Source organism: Pantherophis guttatus, chromosome 2 (genome assembly GCF_059756535.1).
Source record: "Pantherophis guttatus breed Tessera chromosome 2, ASM5975653v1, whole genome shotgun sequence".
NCBI lineage: Eukaryota > Metazoa > Chordata > Lepidosauria > Squamata > Colubridae > Pantherophis > Pantherophis guttatus.
The window spans coordinates 94,925,538-94,943,551 of NC_142064.1; the positions used below are offsets into that span (position 1 = coordinate 94,925,538).

At 37.8% G+C, this 18,014-nt stretch overlaps 1 protein-coding gene across 1 annotated transcript in view; it reads left to right on the forward strand.

Annotated features, from left to right (window-relative positions):
* Positions 1-18,014, forward strand: part of DGKQ (diacylglycerol kinase theta) — a 90,744-nt gene that overhangs the window by 1,862 nt on the left and 70,868 nt on the right. The window contains exon 2 of the mRNA XM_034410731.3: positions 17,153-17,232. Coding sequence (XP_034266622.2) covers positions 17,153-17,232 — 80 coding nt within the window. The remainder of the gene's footprint in view (positions 1-17,152; positions 17,233-18,014) is intronic.

The following is an 18,014-nucleotide window of genomic DNA, read 5'->3' on the forward strand; positions in this document are numbered from 1 at the left end:
ATTTTTCTTCTTGTTTTTTTCTCTGTGGGTAGGCATAAACAGCTTTACTGTTGTTGATTTTTATCCATTGTCCAACACCAAGGGTTTCTTGAAAGGAAACCAAGGTTTTACGATGAGGACGTGCCTCTGAATTTGAAAAGCCTATTGGGATGTTGCACCCACTGCAGAACACAACTTGAGATACAAAGAAGGTTTATCTCCTTTCCTTTACATAAATTTGAGGATCAATCAAATATGGAACAAAGGGCAGTTTTAAAGCCAGATTTGTATTTGATCATTTCAGAGGAAGTAGCAGCTATTTATAGAAACTTGATATCTTAAAATCTGCTGTCATCTATAGTTGATATGATCAGGCTTATAAGTGGGCAATTGTTATGGCGAACATTTGGATGAATCTCTAATTACCTCTGGAATGTTATTAAGGTTCCATTTTTTAAAAAAATAATTGGATATTAGAGAAGCAGTTAAAGTGAATATATACCGTTATAGGGATTGTGAGAGTGCATGAATGCATTTGAAAAACTTGTGCACGGTATATAAATGTATTATTTAAGAACTGAGAGTTTATGCACTGGAGACAAATTCCTTGTGTGTCCAATCATACTTGGCCAATAAAGAATAAAAGAATTCCAGTTGTCAATTTTCTTCTTGATCTCTTGCACATAGATCAATAGCTCTGTACGTAAGTAAAACCTCAAAATTTCTGTTGTTAAGTGAGACATTTGTTAAGTGTTAAGTGAGTTTTGCCCCATTTTACGACTTTTCTGGCCAGAGTTGTTAAGTGAATCACTACAGTTGTTAAGTTAGTAACCTGGTTGTTAAGTGAAACTGGCTTTACCATTGACTTTGCTTGTCAGAAGGTCACAAAAGGTGATCAGATGATCTTGGGACACAGCAATAGTCATAAATATGAGTCAGTTGCGAAGCATCTTAATTTTGATCACATGATCATGGGAGGCTGCAAAGGTGAAAAAAAATCATTTTTCAGTGCTGTTGTAACTTTGAATGGTCACTAAACGAAGTCGAGAACTACCTGTATTTTTAGTCCTGTTTGAAGTGTTCTCTGCAGTTTTGGTATCTTTATTTCAGGTTACTTTGCTTGTTTCTCTTAACTATTGATGCACCCTTCAATAGTTAAGAGAATAGTTTAAGTGGGGGTGTCTTCTCAGATGATGCTTCAGTATGATAGTTGAGGTTAGTGGAAGGGGTTCCTTTAAATTCATTTGATTCATTCTCCCTAAAGTAAGGGAAGCATGAGGACACCATGGGATAACATGTTGATTTTGACTTTGCGTCCCTTGTTTTCATGTAATTCTGAAGGGAAGTTATCTTGCAGGCACATGGAACCTATCTGAAGTTTTGAGGCTGTATATTTCTCTGCTGTGCTGCTTCCTTCCTTCCCCTATTTTTATGGCTCTGGAAGGAAGCAGCTGTTTGTTCTTTGTGCGTAGATATTACGATTGAACTTTCTTGATGTACTGTATTGATCTTTTGTAATTACCTATGACATATACATTTTAAGATGGACTAGAACAGGAAGGTCACATCAAGAAGGATAATTCACTGTATCTTAAGTCCTGGCACCATGATTAAGCATTCCTCATAGCCCTGTTGCGTAAACACCCAATGGGGTGTGTAAGCCAGGTAAGGAAGTAGAGAATGTGAGTAATTTGCTGTATTGCTGGATAGTTGAGCAATAACATGGAGTATGCATGAATGGAAGAATAATTCTATTGCATCAGCTTTTGAAGAAGCTTAAAGCTAGTATCCAAGTGACTATTGTTTCTTTACTTTTGTTGTATAACAAGAAAGAAGTAAGGACTTATTCAAATACATAAGAAGCAGAAGTTGGCATAACATATATTTTTAATAAATAATTGAACAATATACTATTGGCAGAGGAGGAAGTTCAGCTAAATGCCAGCAATAGGCCAAGAGGACTCTAATGTCATATAATGAAAATAATTGATTTAGGACTTTGCTTTCTTATATTCTGCTCCTTAGCTAGTAATTACTAAAATGCCATGAATTAGCCAAGAAATATCAGTATTAATATGTTCTGTAGCAATGTAGTGCTTTGTGCTATATATATTGAGGGTTCTAGGATGCATTTTTAAATTATTTTTATTTAGCTTGATACTTGGAGTACATTAAAAAAATGGGAGCATGTTGTTTCTTTGAGAACATTCTAATAGAATATTCTGAATAATTTCCCCACAACTAGGGATGCTCTATTTAAGTTACCATAACCTTTTTTCCTATTTACATAATTTTAAAGTTTTCAGATTATTAATTACCTGAAAACTTTCTCGCTATGTTAGAACCATCATCATCACCACTGTCATTTAAAAATATAATTAAATGAATATTCTGAAACAAATAGGGAGACAATAATTAAGCCGCCTTGGTGATAGTCTTTTTATTCATTGCCATCTCTGTGTCATCTGTATTAGATGTGATCTCTAATGTTTCCATCTCTTAACCATGTCTTATGTTGACATCTCTTTTTATGTGTAAATTCATCCTTTCCTTAATGTCTGTTTTAATTAGGATTTAATAATGTTTGAGTTGATAGTTACCGTCTTCTTTCATTGTTACAATATACATACAATACTCATTACAGAACTCTGATCAAAAATGGAACTATGATTATTTTATTTATTTATTTAAAATTTTTGTAAGCTACCCATCTTATATAGGTAACTCTGGGTGGCTCCTGAAAACAACATACAGTGCCACATTAAAAACTATATAAAACTATTTTAAAAGAAGAAAGTTGTACTGAAGAAAGAAGAAGCTTTGATTTTTTAAAAAAATGTAATTTGAGATCCGGGGGCTGGGTGGGGAGAACATGCTGTATTAGGACCCAGTGGCACAATTCACTTGTCATTAATTTACACCAGAAACTCTTGTGCTTATGTACAATGAAAGAGGGACTGTGTAAGTCTAAAGTGTGCTACTGCCTGTTTCTGATTCACCATATAGTGGTTTGGAGCAGTTTTTCTTAGCAGTGTTGGCTATGAATTCTAAGAGTTGTAATTTCTGCGTATCTGGAGAGTGTCAAGTAGAAAAAGACTTGGAGGGGGAGTCTTCATTTCTGACATTTTCTTGATTAGTATCAGATTTCTATTCTTGGAAAGTTTTGTATCTTTATTTACAGATTCCTTTTCTCCCTTTTGCATCCCTTTTGCCATACTTGATATGTTGTCCTATAGGACTTGAACTCTTACATAGCATTGTGTTACATTGGGCTTGATTTATTTTTGTTACTGGCAATTCTATTAAGGCAGAACTTCTCTGATACTCATTTAACATTGCCTCACTTTTTGGTATCGTGCAATGGCAAGCCATTTCTGAATTGCTGCTGAGGGAAATGCCATGAATTTACCAAATGCCATCTGGTAACTAGGAGTCAGGCTTTTTTTTAACCATCAAGATTCAACTAAAAACTTCATTTAATCATCCTGTACAATGTTAAATACAAATCCAATAAATGAAAGTAATTCTGGTTTTCAGATATCTATCTATCTATCTATCTATCTATCTATCTATCTATCTATCTATCTATCTACCTATCTACCTATCTATCTGTTTTTCTTTCTTTTTCGTAGGTTTTATGTGTCTTTCTCTTTAGCCAGGTTCTACCTACGTAAACCAAGATATTATGCAGCCCTAGTTCAGTGAAATCACAATTCACTAGTTTCTGGGCTTTTTTTCTCTTTCTGGCAGCCAGCAGACCCTCCCAATGGGCAGCAAAGGGTCTGCTGGCTGCCAGAAAGAGAAAAAAAAAGCCCAGAAACTAGTGAATTGTGATTTCACTGAACTAGGGCTGCATAATATCTTGGTTTGCGTAGGTAGAACCTGGGTAAAGAGAAAGACATATACATATACATATACATATACATATACATATACATATACATATACATATACATACACACACACACACACACACACACACACACACACACACACACAGAGTATATCACAGAAGTGAGTACACCCCATCACATTTTGTAAATATTTAAGTATATCTTTTCATGTGACAACACTGAAGAAATGACATTTGGCTACAATGTAAAGCAGTGAGTATACAGCTTGTATAACTTGTATAAATGTGCTATCTCCTCAAAATAACGCAACACACAGCTATTAATGTCTAAACTGCTGGCAACAAAAGTGGGTACACCCCTAAGTGATAATGTCCAAATGGGGTCCAAAGTGTCACCACCATTTGTGTGGCCACCATTATTTTCCAGCACTGCCTTAATCCTCTTGGGCATAGAGTTCACCAGAGCTTCACAGGTTGCCACTGGAGTCCTCTTCCACTTCTCCATGACGACATCATGGAGCTGGTGGATATTAGAGACCCTGCGCACCTCCACCTTCCGTTTCAGGATGCCCCACAGATGCTCAATAGGGTTTAGATCTGGAGACATGCTTGGCCAGTCCATCACCTTTACCCTCAGCTTCTTTAGCAAGGCAGTGGTAGTTTTGGAGGTGTGTTTGGGGTTGTTATCATGTTGGAATACTGCCCTGTGACATTTTTTGCTCCAGAGGCTCTGGAGGCTGGGGACAGCAAAAAATGTCACTTCCTGTCCAACCGGGAGTTGGGAAATGGGCCGTTTCAGGCCTCCAAGAGGGTGGGGAAGGCTGTTTTTGCCCTTCCCAGATACATAGAGAGGATCTGGAGCCAGGTGAGAAAGAAAAACAGGCCTACCGGGCCATCACATGCCAGGAGCAGGGGGGACATAGGTTGCATGCACAGAGTGGGGCGCATAGAATTATGGGTGCACGCGCGCGAACCTCCCCTGCCCCCCGCTCCTGGCACACGATGGCAAAAAGGTTAGCCATCACTGGCCTACCATCTTTAGGTAGAGCAACAATTCATTTTTTGAGATCCTCGGAGAGTTCATTGCCATGAGGTGCTATGTTGAACTTGACCAGTATGAGAGAGTGAGAGTGATAACACCAAATTTAACACACCTGCTCCCCCTTCACACCTGAGATCTTGTACCACTAACGAGTCACATGACACCAGGGAGGGAAAATGGCTACTTGGGCCCCATTTGGACATTATCACTTAGGGTTGTACTCACTTTTGTTGCCATCAGTTTAAACATTAATGGCTGCGTGCTGCATATATCTCCTTGGGGAAAATTGATTTGCTTAATCTCCTTTGCTTAACGACCACAGCAAAAAAATGCCAAAAATGTTGGTCTGGTCATGCCTCACTTAACAACCGCAGTGACTTACTCCTGGCTCAATTATGATAATAAGTCAAGGACTACCTGTATCAAATGGAGGAAAGTTATCTAGCTGGTTCAGGTTAGGTCATGTAGATCCATGGTATAAAAGGTTGAATAAAATTTAACACCCATGGCAAAGGAAGTACACTGGGAAAGACAGGCCTCAGAATGGCTGACTCCCGGAAGAGAAAACATTTCTGGTTCTCAATTAACCACAATACTTGACTTGCACTCGATACTGAAATCTCCTAAATGTACAGTGAGAAAGTATCATCCCTGAGAGGTACTCCAGACAAGAATCACTAACCATGAGCACTAACAGTACCTTTGTTGCAAGGCTACACTAAAGAATTTTGCAAGTCTGAAAATACATTTCTTCCTCCTTGCTTTTACAGTTCAAGAAACTAGGGATAGTCACTTCTGAGACATTTGTCACGTTCTACTGCTTCTGTAGGTTAAGTTGCCCCTTATCTTAGCTTTGCCTAGATTGTTGATCCATCTTCTCCTCTTCCTATCTCTCAAGGACATTCTCACAGACCGTTACATCAAGTTGCTTCCTTTCCTACTTGGGCTCTGGCCAGCATTTGGGAATGAAAAGAGCATTTTGGCCACTGCTTGTCTGTCCCGGTTCTATGCTCTTTGGAAAGTATTCTTTTTTAAATCTTCCATTATGCCACTTACTGGTAGATGGACAGGTCATAAAAATTGTAGCACAACTGTGAGTATGGAAAAAGGGCCATTCAGGCAGGCGTCAAGAAGAGTAGGTATGGGCTGTGAGACATTTCTGCCCTTGAGGTTGAAAGAAGACATGTCTTTTACCTTTCAGTCCTACCCCTGCAAATAAATCCCATGGCATCTCTTGCGGCTCTTTTTGTGAGAAATCTGTGCACCTTGGAATTATTGTTAGAAGCAGTTCGTGCTTAATTGAATAACATCCCTAGTTAAGTATATTCTGTTACTTAATATTATTATACACTGCTCAAAAAAATAAAGGGAACACAAGCAGAAGACATCCGAGATCTGAATGAATGGAATAGCCTTATTAAATACTTTGTTCGTTACATACAGTAGTTTTGTGTTCCCTTTAGTTGTTTGAGCAGTGTATAAACTACTGTATGTAAAGAACAAAGTATTTAATAAGGCTATTCCATTCATTCAGATCTCGGATGTCTTCTGCTTGTGTTCCCTTTATTTTTTTGAGCAGTATATAATCTGTATAAAGAATGCATTATTTTTGAGCTTGCTTGTTTTCTTGAAGAAATCTCATTACCTAAACCAGGTAACATCATCGGTGCAATGCCTGCAAGAAAACAAGCAAGCTCAGAGACCACCAAGCACCCTCATGTCAAGCCTGAGCTACAAATATTCTCCTTTATTAGTAATGCATTATTTTTCTTCTGCTATATCTTCCAAAAAGAGACCTCATTCTGGTCCTTAGCCTCATCAAGACATTTTCTTGAATTCTTGTCAAAATGTAGTTGGCCTCTTTTAGTAAACAAGTACTTTATTTTGTACCGTTGATATAATAAAAATTACGATGAAAGTCAAAATTTGTGTATATTTGTCTATACGTCAAAAGCTTGCATTTGTCTATAAGCTGCATGACAAAAGTATTTCTTAAGGTGAACATACAGCATCTATAAAAATGAGAGAGCTAAATTTAGAATCATTGTGGGATGAGCAAGCCAGCATATGGAACTAATATAGACATCGTTTCTGTAGCATTAATATTAGTTGATGTGCTTGCTGTAATGCTTCAGTATGGATATTTCCTTTGGGCACAGATCTGCCAACAAGTATTCCCATCTTTCCTTTCTTCTTAATGTTTAGCTGAAGTTGCAGAGCTGAACTTTAGGTGAAGTTAATTCTTCTGGATCTATTTTACATTGAGAAGTGTCCTTCCTTACCGCACACGTATTGTTATCATCTGTTTGTACAAAGGGAAATTAGGTAGCCTTTGTAAATTCCATTAGTCAAAGTAACTAACCAAATATGGACCCACCTGTGCAGGCAGAAAATGAATGGGATAACACATCACAAAAACATATTTGGCAGAAGTGTTTTTCTGATTTTCCTGGTATGACCCAGCAGAGTGGCTTGAATCTATTGAAAGTCCTTGTAAATGTTTAGTATTTTTTAAGTCAGTCTATAAGCCTGAGGCTTTAGTGTTAGTTGCAATGTGGAAGGATCTTATCTGCTGCAGAATCTTACTTGCATCTAATTCCATGATGGCGAACCTATGGCACACGTGCCCAAAGTGGCACACGAAGCCTTGCCTGTTCGTCATCTGGGTTTCTGGCGTGCATGTGTGTGCAATAGTCAGCTGTCTGCGTGCGCGGCAGTGCCAAAAATGCACATGCTCGCTGGCCAACTGATGGTTGGGTGCACATGCGTGCCAGAACCTGGAAGTTCGGCTTTTTTGGAGTGTGATCCATTTGCTTGCGCAGCAGTGCCGAAAACCATCCTGCGCATGCACGCCGACCAGCTGATCGTCGGATGCACATGTGTGCTAGAACCCGGAAGTTCAGCTGTTCTGGAGCGCAGCCCTGATGAGTGTGAGTGCACGCGCACGACGTTTCCGTGCGACCTTTTCAGCACTTGCTACCAAAAAGGGTCACCGTCACTGGTCTAATTCATTGTGCCTTCAGTTTTACAAAGGTCTCTTTAGAACTAACTGGGCTTTCTCTAACACAGTATAAGGGCCCCGTTTATACTAGGATTCTAAAGCAGATCCGGTTGCCGTTTCATAATTGTTTCACAATGTCCTAGAGAACAGCAATGTATCACAGTGAACCGACAGAAGGAGGACATTCTTTGCTCTGAGGCAAAATCCACCTGAGTGGGAATATTGTCTAATGCTGGTACTTAAGAGATGAAACCTGGATAGCAGCCCGTTCTCACTGCAAATAAATTTTCTAGTAATTGTAATTTTCTGGACAGCTCTCAACTGAGCCTTCTGCTCTTGCTGAGCATGCAACCAATAGTGACTGAACAAATAGTTCTATAGAAATAGCTGTGTTTATAGTACTTCCAGTTTTCTAAGAAATAAAGCTATAAAAGGATTTTGCTATATAGTTAAATTGCAGCGTGGAAGTCCTTGTAAAACTGTTTGTCATGTTTTTACATTGGAGTTGCTAGCCATTTTTCACGGAAATGTGGTTGTTTTTTTGAGTCTATTTGGTTCTCTAATCTTTACCATTTACAACAAACACACCCAAACTTTTTCAGACTGCATTTGGTTTTTGTGTGGCGTTCCGGGAATTGTGCTCCATAACCAGGATTGGGCCAGAACAAAGTATGCAGAGCTATGTCAAAAACTAAGTTTTGATTTTAATTTTATTTTGCTATAGTTTAAAATAAACTTTCTAAATGAAATATAATTAATATGATTCTCCTATAGAGAACGTTTTTTCTCTCTCCTGTCCCTTGAAAAATGACTGATAGGAACTTTTTCAGAGATTCTGGCAAATTACATGTAGGGTATAAAACTATTAGGTTTCCTTTTCCAATTAAATCCCGTCAGCGTGGAGTTAAATAACAACTTGTGGTCTAGTTTTGGAAATATTTATTGGGGATTTGCTGAATGCTTTATAGAAGTGGGGCTCAATATTTGCGGCTTGATGGCCTGGCTGCGGGGAGAGGGGGAACCAGGCCGTGTGAGTAGCGGACTGGCACTCGCAGCTCAACTCACGTAAGTGGCAGGCCGGCACACCTGCGCATGCATACAGAGCTCAACTGCAAGTTGAGCTGCGTGTGTGCATGCACACGAGCCCGCCTCTCGTGCAGTCTGGTTCTGAATAGGCCACAGCCCCCATAATGGGCCACAGACCAGGGGTTGGGGACCCATGCTCTTTCTTTTCATTCTCTCTTCCAATAATCTTGTTGTTCTTCCTCTTTCTTTCCATGTGTTGACATGAATGATGAGCAGAGTTTTCTCCATTCATTAGCATCTGTCCATCCTTTGGGGGCCAGAAGCTCCTGTGTGTTCCACCTGGGAAAGTGCAAGCCACTGCTTGCATGGTTGCCTGGAGGTGGTTGCTTCTTAAAATAGGAGACTAGATCGCTGGAAAATTACAAGAATACTGTACATTTCTTTAACCCCTTTTTGTCCTTTTGAGGAAAAATTTCTCAAATTTCTGAAATTTCTCCCCAGCCAGGATTATGTATTTTGTATCAAGAAGGTTGAAAGCATATACAAAAAAAATAGATTCAGCATTAATAAAAGATTAGGATATTGTTTTTCCTGTTGAACTTGTAAATGTGATGGAACTCAGTGCAATTAGTGGATGAAAATAAAAATGGAATAATAGCTGTTTTGAACTGCCTTTGTGAGAGAAAGTTTGAATTACACCAGGCACACTTTTCTCACACCCACTCAGTGAGAAAACTAGAACAAAATATTTAATTCTGAATATTTGGGTGTTAGAAAAATTACAACCTTGTTTCAAAAGACAGAAAAGATAGTTAACAGGGAGGAGAATGCATTCATTATTTTACATCAGATGGAAAAGATAAATACAGGTAGTCATTGACTTAGGACAGTTGATTTAGCGACCGTTTGAAGTTACAAAGGCATTGAAAAAAGTGACATGATAGTTTTTCACACTTGTGACTGTTGAAGCATCCCCATGGTCATGTGATTTACATTTGGATGCTGGACAACTGGTTCATATTTATGAAGGCTGCGGTGTCCCGGGATCAGGTGATCTCCTTTTGCAACCTTCTGACAAGCAAAGTGAACGGGGAAGCCAGATTCTTTTAACAACCGTGTTAATAACTGCAGTGATTCACTTAATAAATGTGGCAAGAAAAGCTATAAAATGGAGCAAAACTCACTTAACCAATTTCTCACTTAGCAACATATATTTTAGGTTCAGTTGTGGTTGTAAGTTGAGGACTACCTGTATATTGAAATATTTATACCTCAGTGGTGCTACTCAGCCAGTTCTATCCGGTTCGGGTGAACCGGGAGTGGCAGCTGCAGGAAACCTACCCTCCTGGATGTCAGCACGTCCCGTTTTTTTGAGCATGCGCAGAAGGTCCTGTGCATGTGCGGAGGTGGTGCATACAAGCTCCCATTTGCGAACCGGTAGCGAAGGTAAGTGAATACCAACCCTGTTATACCTGCATATTTTCTATGACTGTGAAGGGAAGGATGTACCCTGTTTCCCCCAAAATAAGGCATCCCCTGATAATAAGCCCAATTGGCCTTTTGAGCGCATGGCAATAAGGCCAAGCACTTATTTCAGGGTTCAGAAAAATATAAGACAGGGTCTTATTTTTGGGAAAACAGGGTAATAGGTTTGAATAAAGGTGGCCTGATTTTGTGAAGTGGAATTGGTAGATGCAGGAAAGTGAAGGTGTGGCATTGATTATGAAAAAGAAGTCTACAATTCATGATAGAGAGTATGAATTGGTGTCAACTAGGTCAAGGGTTTTCAAACTATTTCAGGCTGCAAAGCCTGTTTATTATTATTTTCTTGGAACCCCTGATTAAGAGAAGTGGGGTACTAAGTGTCAGCTAACATGTTCCATCCCTTCTGTTGTATATTTAGAGAAGTGGCTATGGATGCCTGCAGCACTGAGGCAGGCGGTGGCTCCTTCTTTTTTTCTCTACATAGTCCCTGTCAGAAAGATCTTTCCCCTTAGTGAAACTTAGCTAGTGAAACTCATTTAAGTCCTCAAACAACTCTGGGTTACACAGAACCCAGTTCAAACAACTCCCGTGGCTATGAATGCATACGAAAATAGGAAGACATTGATTGGTGAGTGATATGGAGATTCGTTGGGGACAAATTGTGTAACATTTGGAATGAATGAGATTCAGAGAAGAAGAAAAAAACCTGTTAGATAATGAAGTGAGTAGCAGGAATGAGATGAAATGTACAGAAAATAACTAGATATCCAGAATCCCAAGAATAAATGCAATAGTAACTGTTTTTTGAATATCTGCTTAGAAGAAAATATGTTTCAAGTATATGGTGTTTACAAGTGGGAAAGAAATGAACAAAAATCATGCTAATTTCATTGTTTACAGTGAAAAACTGAGATAATTAATAAAGGATATAAGAGGTTCTGAATCCTGGACAGGGCATTATCTCATAATATCAAGATTGGATCTAGGGAAAAATGACACTGGAGGAAAAAGAAGTGAAAAGAAACTAGAGTAGAATGACTGCAGGAAGAAAGCAGAAGAGTCCTATATGGAACAGAGGAATATAGAATAATTTCCCAGAAGAATAAATGGAAAGTGAATGTACGGGGGAAAAACGGGCAGCTGCTTCAGAGACAGTAAAAAAGAATTATGTTAGAGAATGCCTCAGAAGTGTGCCTAATGAAAGGTGAAAAAGGATGCTTGATGGAATGATGAAGTGAAACAGGCTGAGAATGAAAAAAAAAAAGACATGTAAGAGAATTATTGTTGCAATGAATGAGTGGAGATCTTGTGTGATTTGTATAGAAAAACTAATCGTTGTAAAGGATGTACGGTAGTTAAAGAGAGCAAGGAGCTAAGGTTAAAAGAAGGAGAGAAAATGCACTGTGATTTTGATGGAGATGAATTTCTTTTTTTTAAAAAAAGAGTGATACAATCGAATGCAGCAGAAAGAGGGCACCTAAGAAGTGGGAGTGGATAGGATAAGGAGTGCATAGGTGGTGGACTTAATATCAGAGTGTTTAGGTGACTTAGTCATGCAGAAAGAATGAATGAATGAAGCCTGAATCACAAATCAAATACCTGCAGGAAAAAAGAATGAGCGAGAAGAGGGGAAAACCAAGGAAGTCATGGTTGGATGGAGATAATGAGATTCTCAGAAAAAGGGTGGTGAGAAGTTTAAAGAATAAAGGCAGTGTATGAAGTGGTGCACAGGCAGGGCAGAAGCAAGGATGAAAGATATGGAGAGGAATTAGGAATGGTGAAACAGATTTAACTGCATTTCCTTTTTTGTGTCTTACGGCATATTTCCTTTGGCTTATTATTTTCTATTTACACATGTGCAAACGCGGTTGAAGAATGAAGCCATGCTTTAAGAAATCTACTCATTACCTGGCTCTTAAAGCAGCTGAATTTATTTTTATTTTTTTTTACAATCATGCAGAAGTCCAAAAGGTGTTGAGGTGTTTTAATAGAGATCGTGTAAACAGTGCAATTGAGTTTATTTTACATATTGTCCTTTATTTTAATAGGGAATATTTAACTGCAATCTTTAAACAGTTAACTATAGGTTATAGTTTTTGTAATATTTCACTTGACTTTTCAATGGCTTGTATAATATTACATATTACAGTTACTGTGATATTTGAATTTAATTGCAAAAAGCCAAATTGAAGATAATCTGGAAACAAAGATTTCACCCTCCAAGAGCTGTACAATTCGGTGTTCCTACCATGTAAAATGGGAGTTAGGTATTTAAACACTTACAATAAAATAGGCCCTATTATTCTTTTGTTCCTATTCCTTTATGCATACCCAAGGTGTTCAAGTTTCTGGAGAGGGCTGAATGAATATGAGTCATCCTCTCCAATTTTTTTCAGAAATATATGCCAGTAAAAGAAGTAACAGTAAATATATCTAGTTGCTGGAAATTAAGCAGGTACAGCATCGACCAAGAGAAAATAATGTGAAGTGAAAAATTCTGCAATTTATCTTAAATAAGGGATGTCACAGAGAGGACAGAATCTCTTCTCTGCATTCTTCTTGATGGGTTGTAAAAGTAGTTGAAGCGTTAGGATAAAAAAACCAGTGTCAAATTTTATGCAAATTCGTAGGGAAAATTCATCTTTTAAATTCTGCTCTTAACCTGGGCAACTTTTAAGATGTGTGAACTTCAACTCTTAATGTATTTCCTAGAGGGCCGGGGAATTTCTGGGAATTGAAGTCCACACATCTTAAAAGTTGCTCAGATTGAGAAACACTGGTGTAATGGATTTACGTGTTGACTCTTTTTGTGTGTCTTTCCTTTGTCATGTATCTTCGTATATTTATGTGTGAGCACTGGGAAGCACAGGCTGGGTTGCACATGCTCTGAGTCACATGACAGGAAGGAGGAAGGGCGAGGGCTTAGAATGGAGGGTTGGTTCAGTAGCATTCCAAATTTTCCCCCAGAGGTTTCTCTTATGGGATGAATTGGGGGGATTTTTCTGGAATATTTTTCTGCATAGCATCAAATCAGATCTTCCCTTGCTTTTTCTTTTGCCAGCTTCTCCCGCCATTGCATGTAGTCCTCGACTTACAACCAAAAATTACAACAGACCTCTCCAAGGCTACTTATGACACAAATTGGAAGTTCTGATGGTTGCCCCCTCCATTGGTCACATGATCGCATTTGGGCACTTGGGACCTAGCTCATATTTATTCACATGATGGTGATTTACTGTTTTTACTGGTTAAGTTCTTGCTGAAAACCAGTGTTTACTTCTGATTTCTGGTTAAAAAACTTCTGTTGCAGACACTATAGCATTCGCTTAACAACTGCAATGATTCACACTGCCAAAAGGGTTGTAAAATAGGGTGCGGTGACCTGCCTAACAACTGGCATGACTTACAACTCTAATTCTGGCTTCTACAGTCGTAAATTGAGGAGTATCTGTATCAGCTTTTCAGGATTTGGTCAGTTATTCTGCTGATAGACACACAGATGGACAGAAAGACAGTTTTCTTGAGCCCCTTTATGTAATTTCTTTCCAACTTTCAGTTGGGTGTGAAAGATATGTCATAATTTTTTGAGCTCCCTCTGTTTTTCATAGAAGAACTGTTCCTTAAGAGTTGGGAAAACTCTTGAGCTATGTGCCAAGTTGCAAGGGAAGGGAAGCAGTTGGAAGACCTTGCCAATTTCAGTCAGAATAGAGCTGGAAGGGACCTTGGAGGTCTTCTAGTCTAACTGCCTGCTCAAGCAGGAGACCCTATACCATTTCAGACAAGTGACTATCCAGTCTTTTCTTAAAAACCTCCAGTGATGAAGCACCCACAGCTTCTGACGGCAAGCTCTACAAGTTAAATGTTCTCACTTAGGAGGTTTCTCCTTAATTCCAGATTGCTTCTCTCCTTGATTAGTTTCCATCCATTGTTTCTTGTCCTGCCTTTTATGTACTTCAATGGAAAAAAGCTTCATGGCATTCACTGCTTTAAGACAACCATTTGTGAAACAGGAAATAGTGCAAAATTTATTAAACAAACAAGAGGTTTTGCGGAATTTAGCAAGAATCAGTGTTGTTGTTTTTCTTTGGAACGTTTGTCAGCATCTATAGTTTAAAATAACAATAATTTATTGAATCTATCTGACCACCCCCCCAACACCTAGCACCTCCAAGCAGATTTAAAGTAATTTTAAAGTAATTAAACTTTAAAGTAATTAAAATTATGGGAGTAATTTTAAATTTTTTTAAACAACCGACTGGGCAGTTTTAAAGTAATTCTAAAGTAATTAAAATTATGGGAGTAATTTTTAAAATTGAATTCTAGCCCAAGTTAATACTTACACAACTATTTTTTGCATGTCTCGTGCCGAAATTAAGTTCTGCATAACTGGATATAATTGCCTACTACTTTATCCTAGATTAACAGCACAGAAAATGTAGCTGACTGTGACATTGCCCTGGTTTATATAACAAATGAATATCTTGGTGAACTCATCAGTAAAATATCCTATCATTTAATTAGGAAACAGATGAATATGGGGTTTTAAGAACAAAGCCCTGCCACTTCGCTCGGGATTACATTTGATTGCTGGAGTGAGGCATGTACACGTAAATAAAGAGAAAAAGGGACGAAAATCATAGGGTGGTTCATTGGTTTGAAAAATACTACAGAGAAAATAGAGATTTCTTTAATTCATATTGGATGATTTGGAATCCAGAGCAAGATCTTGTGACATAGTGTAACCTTATAGCTGATTGATTGTGGGTGTTTTATTTTTATATCAGCAATTCTCAGAAGAGCATTGTAATATGTAGTTCAACTCTAAGAGAAGGAGTTGAGGAATGCATGCACAGATGTTTTAACACAGTGTTTCTCAACCTTGACAACTTTAAAATGTGTAGATTTCAACTCCCAGGATTCCCGAACCACCCATGCATCCGTGGGGAGACATTTTTCTTTCTCTGCCCTTTCATCCAGCCATTATGGGTGAAACCCAGGGGTGAAATGCTACCGGTTCGCACTGGGTCGGGCAAACCGGTAGTAAAAAAAAGCTAGGAGCAGCTGTGCCACACAGGAAACAGGAAATCCTGCTTTCTAGCGAATCTAAATCGCGCGGCACAGCTGTCCTCCTGACCTTGTTCTACTGACCTTGCTAAGCTTCCTATTTTCACACAAAGCGCTTGTTTGGTGCACACTGCGCATGTGCTCACAGCATGCTTTTGACGTGCGCCACGCATGCACAGGCAGCGAACTGGTGGCAATCCGCGGAGGATTTCACCACTGGTGAAACCTATATCTGGATATATATGTAAAATATGTGTATTTTGTAGCTTTTGTTTAACACATTTTTAAAAAAAAATATGTGGGTAGTTATGGCAATATTCTCTTCTGTTTCACTTAATTGTTTTTAAAAATGATAGTAATGTGTCGTTTTTCTGAGGTCATCCACTACATTATAGAAAAACAGCCTGTTTGCTCATTAATAGCTGTGAGAGGAAGGTCTCAGAAAAGAATCCTGATTCTGAATTTCAGTCAAAATCATGCTAATAATGAGTAAATATATACTTAAAATGGCACATTTATATCGTATTGTAAACTTGCTTTCCCAAACATTTCAACAGAAGTTGTGTTTATATCAGCATGATTTCCTAAGCCAGACAAAAATGTTAGTCTTTGTTTTGACATTTATAAAACTATTCTTTTGGATATAGCAAGTTTTGAAAATTGCCCTTTTTGAGTGCCAAATTATTCTTGTTCCATAGCAACCCTTCTTATATGAAATCAACTTTGGAATAAAGGAGGATTTTTCAAACCTTAGCTTCTAATGGAGAAAGTCAGAAGCCTCACCCCTCTTGAACCAGGCATTCCAGATTTTTTTTTTTTAATCAACAGGTTCTGCATCCTGTAAGAATTTAAAACCCCTTGGTTTAAAGTGTTACAGCAAAGAATAAAACCTATGCATTTTAAGACTTTAATACCTTTTCCTCTATTCTGCTTTTGGCTTTCTTGAATTACATTTCAGGGTTCTCAAGTGATTACTCGAACCAAACACTTTTACAAAATTTTATGTTATCCTCTTTTTGCTTGTTACTTTAGCTGGCAGAGAATTTAATCAGCATGACGTAAAACAAACTGGAAAGGAAAAATTAACTGTTCCAGTACTTCATCTTAACATCTACAAATCAGAAAAAAAAATGTTTCTCTGTCTAGTAGCTGATAATTTCAAGATCTTATACAGTATGTTATGCTGAAGAGATCACAGTATGAGAGAAATTGGATTTTCATCTGAGTTTATATTGCCACATATATCTTTTACTTGTAGTTTGAAGAGCGTAGAATGCTGTGAAAGAGATAGATTCAAGGTCGGTTTAGAAAAAGAAACTGAAAATAAAACATTCAAGATTATAATGCTAATCTTAAAACAATGGCGTATTGGAAAATTATATATACCTCTGGTTCATGGATATCAGAAAAAAAAATTATACAAAAAATTAACTTAAAGAATCAGGGAGATAAAGCAGTTTTTAACTCTTCAAGGATATTTCACAGATTTTTATTCATTGAGTAAAGATAATAATAAGTTTTTCTCCATATTTCATATTACTTGTACTAAGCATCATCCAATAAAGCTAATTGTCAGGAGAATCAAGACAGGTAAAAGAATGTATTAATTCATACAGCACATTATTGAATCGTAATAAATGGGCTAAGTGGGACCTTTTTCTGATTCTTAATACTAATTGACATGTATATTTGTTTTCCACAGTTTGCAATTTTATGTCTCATGAGAAGTGCCTGAAATATGTGAAGATACCTTGCTCATCTATTGCTCCAAGTCTTGTAAGGGTAAGTTGCTCATGCTTTGGGAAAAGCTAAAGTGGGGTGTAACTGGACAGCTGGTGCATGGGAGATTCAAGTTCTAGTCTATGATCAGCCACAGAAGCTGATTGGGTGACTTTGAGTCAGTCATTTTCTCCATCGCAATTATTTCATAGAGTTGCTGTTGTGGAAATAGCGGGTGGAGGTGCTATGTTTCCTGGGCTCACACAAATCTGCCCTGCACAGCTAATAAACATATCGGAGAAAACAATCACTACATTATATTTGCCCCTCCCCAATTGGATCAGTTGGATGGTTTATGTTCTGTGAGACCCAACAAATCATGGTTGACTATTGTGGTTTAGCATTACACACAAAAATGCTATGTTAATGTATACAATCAGTGTTATATAAGGGTGAATAAACAGTTATATAAATAAACAAATAAACAGTATCCTGCAAAAGTATATCCATTTAAAGTTATTATTTTCAATATTTTCTATGCCTGAAAATATTCCTTCTATTTTTAATGTAAAGATAATAGGAAGTTTACTTTCTGATATATAAATGTAATAAAAGTAGCCACATTTATCCAGAATTATATTCATAATTTTGGTAATTCTGGAATTTTAGAAGTACAGTACTTGTGAGTCATTGTAAGCCATGGTGATCAAAATGAAAATGGAGAGAAACGTTTTGGTGTACATGTATAGAGTTTAGCCAAGTACTAGTCTAGTACTTAAACATAAGACAAAATTGGCATTTTTTTTTTTGTGTTACATAATATATGAAATCATGTTTTATATATT